General features: G+C 32.9%; 2 protein-coding genes and 2 long non-coding RNA genes across 7 annotated transcripts; 1 reads left to right on the plus strand and 3 right to left on the minus strand.

Annotated features, from left to right (window-relative positions):
* Positions 1–10: 10 nt before the first annotated feature.
* LOC109587345 (uncharacterized) lies at positions 11–831 on the minus strand. Of its 3 annotated transcripts, none has more exons than XR_002187537.1 (3): positions 683–830; positions 253–635; positions 11–183 (listed from the first exon to the last, which is right to left on the minus strand). It is a non-coding gene; the product is annotated as an uncharacterized LOC109587345 (long non-coding RNA). The 3 variants fall into 3 exon arrangements; XR_002187536.1 differs by having other exon boundaries at positions 280–635; positions 683–829; XR_002187535.1 differs by having other exon boundaries at positions 166–635; positions 683–831.
* Positions 825–2412, plus strand: LOC109587344 (uncharacterized). Its single transcript, XM_020003586.1, has 5 exons — positions 825–907; positions 1157–1482; positions 1525–1672; positions 1774–1978; positions 2030–2412. Exons 2-5 carry the CDS (start codon positions 1184–1186, stop codon positions 2362–2364), a joined length of 987 nt encoding a protein of 328 aa, XP_019859145.1. The 5' UTR covers positions 825–907; positions 1157–1183; the 3' UTR covers positions 2365–2412.
* A 208-nt stretch (positions 2413–2620) lies between these two features.
* Positions 2621–2956, minus strand: LOC109587340 (uncharacterized). 2 transcript variants are annotated; one of them, XR_002187532.1, is made up of 2 exons: positions 2890–2956; positions 2621–2842 (listed from the first exon to the last, which is right to left on the minus strand). It is a non-coding gene; the product is annotated as an uncharacterized LOC109587340 (long non-coding RNA). The 2 variants fall into 2 exon arrangements; XR_002187533.1 differs by having other exon boundaries at positions 2912–2929.
* A 610-nt stretch (positions 2957–3566) lies between these two features.
* Positions 3567–5010, minus strand: LOC109587342 (uncharacterized). The gene is made up of 6 exons (XM_020003585.1): positions 4827–5010; positions 4454–4777; positions 3989–4403; positions 3869–3946; positions 3719–3819; positions 3567–3655 (listed from the first exon to the last, which is right to left on the minus strand). Exons 2-6 carry the CDS (start codon positions 4767–4769, stop codon positions 3606–3608), a joined length of 960 nt encoding a protein of 319 aa, XP_019859144.1. The 5' UTR covers positions 4770–4777; positions 4827–5010; the 3' UTR covers positions 3567–3605.
* Positions 5011–5027: the final 17 nt, after the last annotated feature.

The raw sequence follows: 5027 nt of genomic DNA on the forward strand, positions 1-5027 counted from the left end.
AAAAATCCATGGATATTCTCTATAATATCAATTTCAAGATAATGTGGTTCTGAAATCATGCAAATTCCCAGAGAAATTTTGGTGATGAAAAGAGATTTATTTTGAGAGGTTGCATGATTCATTCCTGTGAGCATTTCACTGCTACATTCATAGTCCATACTGCTATTATGATGCAAAGAAAATCTACATGAAGAACAAATATTTATAGCATATAATTTTAAATATATACAAGACAAAAGTGGTAGTTCTTACCATTTTTAAAATAATAATATTGTTCACCTGTAAAATCTAATTTCCTGATAGTTTCTGGTTCTGTTTTGTAATATAATTTATTTACAATAAACCAAATTGAGTAAGTTTGATAATACGGTACAGACATCCCAGCAAGACTGAACTGCTATGGCCCCTGGAAAACAAAAAGAAAAGTGGAAATGAATAATGATCAACAGTAAAAATAATAGTAATAAATATAAATAAATCAACAATCAAGGAAAATGAGAATTAAGATAACAATGACAGCAAATAAAATCAGAAATAAAATGAGAGAGTTAAAGTGGACTTAGAAGCCTTGAGACAGATGGGAGTAGAGCCGCGGCCTTGTTCCCAGCATTAGTCAAGGGGGATTCATGGCTTCCCTAAATTTTAACAATAAAAGAATATAATCATTTAATTGCACAGTTACTCAGTAGTTTGTTCTATGTCCTTACTAGCTCCATATCAGTCCTTATTCCATGACAATAAGTGAAGCCCCAGTCCGGGGCAGCCCGGTTTTACCCCGCCATTTCCCGTGCCCGAGCCCGGTTTTACCAACCCCCTAAGAAGATTTTGTCACGAGCACAATATCTATGCTACTTCACGCCTCAGTCGTTTTCAGCTTGACAGGGTTGTTGCAACTAGTATTAAAAAGGTATAAAACGTATAATGTCATTATTATAATTCATTCATGCAACATTTGCCACCCTAGCTGGCAGCTGGCTTGAGACCAACCCTCTTACTTTTGCATTATGTTTGGCAGGGTTAAGGGATTATCCAGGCTTAATGGGTTTTTGGGTTTAATTGTACTTCAATTGGATTTGTCAACTGTTTGTTAGCATGTGATACAATCATTCAAATCATATGGTATTAATCCAAACATTTTTGTTACTAATATATATAGGTTGGGCCTACATATGGCCGAAAATTAATGACTGGTTTTTTGGCATCTCAATCTTTTAGATGCTCTCAAATTCGTGTTGGAGAGTCATTAAAGTGTGTTCATCCTAATTATCATGTGCAGCGTCAGCGGTCCACTGCTAGACAGATGAATCCAGTTCCTTATTATGCTTCCTATTTCGGGGAAAAATTACATATTGACCAGAACGAAAAACTTGCTATGTTTGGCTTAACTCACGTCTGTGCTATTGACGGATTCAGTGGTAGAATTGTTGGGTTTTCACTTATGCCTCAAAAGAATAACATAGTGGTGTATGAACAATTGTACAAGTAAGTAATTTTACATAGTAGTTCATAATTAAGATTTTGCAGGAGTGTAATTAATAATTATGGCCTTTGGGATCAAATAAGAGTAGATTGCGGTAGAGAATGGTACCTAATGCTTTTCATCAATCAAATGTTTGCTCACTTAAGGACCAGCACTACAAAAGAACCACACCTCCAATCTTCTTCAAAATTGGTTAGTGGTTAAATGACATACACAACCATACTCAAAGCCTAGTGATAAAGATAATCATCTTTATTCACAGACAGTATAATTACATTTAAATTCATTTTTAGAATCACACAATAGAAAGAATATGGGTGGAAGTGAATTCTCGAGTAAACTATCCTATTAAGCAGGCTTTGATGGATTTAGTAGAAAGTGATCTAATAAATACAGAAGATCCCATTCACAAATATTGCATTTCTTGGTTCATTATTCAAGTGGCTAGTATAGGCACATCAATTTTTGTGAATTCATGGAATGAACATCCAATTCCAGGTTAATTATTGACTATTCTGTATCTTATCAATTATTGGTATTTTTCTTTAGGACATAAGAATGGCATTATACGAAGAGGTGTTCCAAATGTTTTAATGAAGCAGAGCAGTAATGCTAAAAGAATTAATCCAAATTTACTTCCAAGCTCAAGCCAAGCAGTACGAATTTATACTTCAAGTGGAGGCGTACTAACAGAGCCATATCAGTTTGGCATTGACCCTATTGCTCACAGTGTTGAAAAGAAGTCAATCAGACACATGTCATTCACACAGAAGTTTCCATCATTTGATAATATATTTCACGAAATCGTAAATGGGAATTCATCACCATTTAAAAATGCACTTATTTTTTTCATTGACATCACTAAACGTCTTTCATTGTCTTAATACTTTTGCTGTTTTATTTCAGTACATGATTTCTTCTTTTATCATCAATGGTACATGTAGCTCATGCTCAAGCGCTCGCTCAGCCTCATGATGCCACGCCTATAATTAGGTTGACCACCACACCCACAATAATAAATCTAGTGATTTTATAGTAAAAATTTAGTAATAATAAGAATTCTATTATTATCATCTATAAAATGTAAATAACAAATAGGCTACACGATACAATAATGAAAGGAATATCATAATGGGTTTGTATTTCTCTCTGCTCTCTTTCCTTAGGCTTAGTCTCAGTTTTCCTCTTATTTCAGCCTGTATAATAATAACACTAATAATATTAAAACATGATAAAATTCATAATCATACTCTCCAACCTCAGAAAGACTCAGTGGTCTCTTAAAAGCACTTCCTGGACTGGACTTTTGTTAGACATTTCAGTCAGTCAGCTAGCTCAAAGGAAATCTCATAGTTCTATGTCCTAACACAGAAAGACTGAAATAGCAGTAAATCCATGATAACACGCACAGTCCACAAGTAGTCTATCTACCTCAGCTCCACACCCACTGGCCCTGCCTATTAATCTATGCCTATACATGCAGCATGATATTCAATTTTCAAATTTTGTTTTTCATTCAAAATGATGAATCATGATAATAACAATGAAAACATAATTATTATATAGTAAGAATAATAAGAACAATATTTGTACAGTTATAAAATGAGAAACTAGCTAAAGAAATGAGAATAATGATAATGTTTTACTATTGAATAATGTGGTACTATTGAATATGGATTGGCCACAATATACACTGACCTATTATGTATCAGGAAAATTTTTTTAAATGAATAATTCTCTTCTAGTCATTTTTTATACTACAGTACAGGGATGTTGGCCAGTAACTTTAAAAAAACAAAAAAAAAGAAAAGAAATAACTTTACAGAAATAAACTATTTTGCATTAACCTCTATACCACTAAGGAGTAAGAAAGTAGCTTTTCTAATCATTCATTTAAAATTTGATGTTACTTTCTTTCTGATCAGCCACATGCATAGAGGATCCTTAGTTATAAGAAACTATGACACTGAGGATTATGACTAATTATGTGAAAATTAAAACTAAATCAAACTATAAGCAAATGTATGCATGAAAGTCTGTTTATTACATCTACATATAAAATAAAGAGTTTTTAGTATTCCCAAAGAATAGTGCATGATGAGCAGTTATTTTGAATCAATTTTAATCAGATATACACATTTTCCTCATTTTCTTTTTCGTGAACACTAGTAGAGTCTAACCAACAGAATAGTGTAGGTGAAAGACATTATACCAGCTACAATGTGTTGTACAACTTACTTTTGTCAGCAGCACTTTCTCTTGCAACAAGTAGATGAGGCTCATCTAATTGTTCATAAACCTGATCATCCCCTATTCTTTCATAAACATTATTTTCATTTCTAACATGATGTAACACTTATACATACATAACAGTAATATTCTCCTCACCCTGTAGCTGTATTCTTCACAGTATTAATCATACCATATCCTGCATTAGGTGTTACATCAATGTCATCAGTTTTACTACTGTTATTGCACAAAAGTTAATGCATACATAAGCTCTATTACTTTATATTATGCATCTTTGATTTTTTCCTACAAATTATTACACAAACTGCACAAATAATGATCAACACCAAAGCAACTATTATAATCAAAACTGAAACTATTGCTGATATCAATGGAACACTCAATGTAGAATCAGTATTAGTAATATTTGTAGTGTTGTCATTCATAATAATACCATTACTGTTATTAACTGAAACTATTGCTGATATCAATGGAACACTCAATGTAGAATCAGTATTAGTAATATTTGTAGTGTCGTCATTCATAATAATACCATTGCTGTTATTAACAAAGACATGATACTGAGGAGTAGCACTAATCACTGCTGAAGGAGACCAACCTAGTGTAACTGAGAGAAGACTATCTCTACTGTAGACCAAGTTTGATGGAGATATAGTTGATGGAGATCCTGTAACTTGAATAAAAAGACATGATTTAATATGAGGATACACGTATAATACTTACCAGTATCATTCCTTATTATCATATTAGTAGATACTAAAGGTGTAGCTTTAATTCTGTCAGTAGTAACAAAACATTTATACAAGCTAGACACTCTCATTCTAAATATTACTGATACTTGTACTTGTACATCATTATTAACTGGTGTTACAGTACGTATCAGATCACTATCAGATACATTAAACTGGTTTCCATTATCAACAGAGCAAGTGACTATTGTTGGTGATCTATTAGTGACATTAAATGATAAACTAAACACTGGAGGATCAGCATCAACTGATGAGAGGAGCTGGAAGGAGGAGCTACTGCCATCAATCATTGGATATTCTGTATAATGAGAAGATTGAATAAATGTATTCTAATGTTTTAAACTCACCATCATTTCTAATAAAATCGTTATTACCATAAGCAGCAACATACAGTGTCTGATCAATTCCTTCTTCATTTGGTATAACGCAACTGTATAGTCCTTGAATGCTTTCTATTCCTCCATTTCTTAACAAACCAATTTGACCAGTAGCAGTGTTGTTAGCAAACAGAGGACTAGGATTGTCGTTACCATCAGTAGAACCAGATG

Source organism: Amphimedon queenslandica, unplaced genomic scaffold (assembly GCF_000090795.2).
Source record: "Amphimedon queenslandica unplaced genomic scaffold, v1.1 AMPQUscaffold_12605, whole genome shotgun sequence".
Lineage (NCBI taxonomy): Eukaryota > Metazoa > Porifera > Demospongiae > Haplosclerida > Niphatidae > Amphimedon > Amphimedon queenslandica.

What these genes read in the sequence shown, in the direction of transcription:
- LOC109587344 (XM_020003586.1), top strand. Translation starts at nt 1,184, where the DNA reads ATGACTGGTTTTTTGGCATCTCAATCTTTTAGATGCTCTCAAATTCGT. An exon ending in GTGTATGAACAATTGTACAA is followed by an intron (nt 1,483 to 1,524) that starts GTAAGTAATTTT and finishes AAGATTTTGCAG; the next exon opens with GAGTGTAATTAATAATTATG. An exon ending in GAATGAACATCCAATTCCAG is followed by an intron (nt 1,979 to 2,029) that starts GTTAATTATTGA and finishes ATTTTTCTTTAG; the next exon opens with GACATAAGAATGGCATTATA.
- LOC109587342 (XM_020003585.1), bottom strand. Translation starts at nt 4,769, where the DNA reads ATGATTGATGGCAGTAGCTCCTCCTTCCAGCTCCTCTCATCAGTTGAT. An exon ending in GATAATAAGGAATGATACTG is followed by an intron (nt 4,404 to 4,453) that starts GTAAGTATTATA and finishes TTTTTATTCAAG; the next exon opens with TTACAGGATCTCCATCAACT. An exon ending in AGAAAGTGCTGCTGACAAAA is followed by an intron (nt 3,656 to 3,718) that starts GTAAGTTGTACA and finishes TCTGTTGGTTAG; the next exon opens with ACTCTACTAGTGTTCACGAA.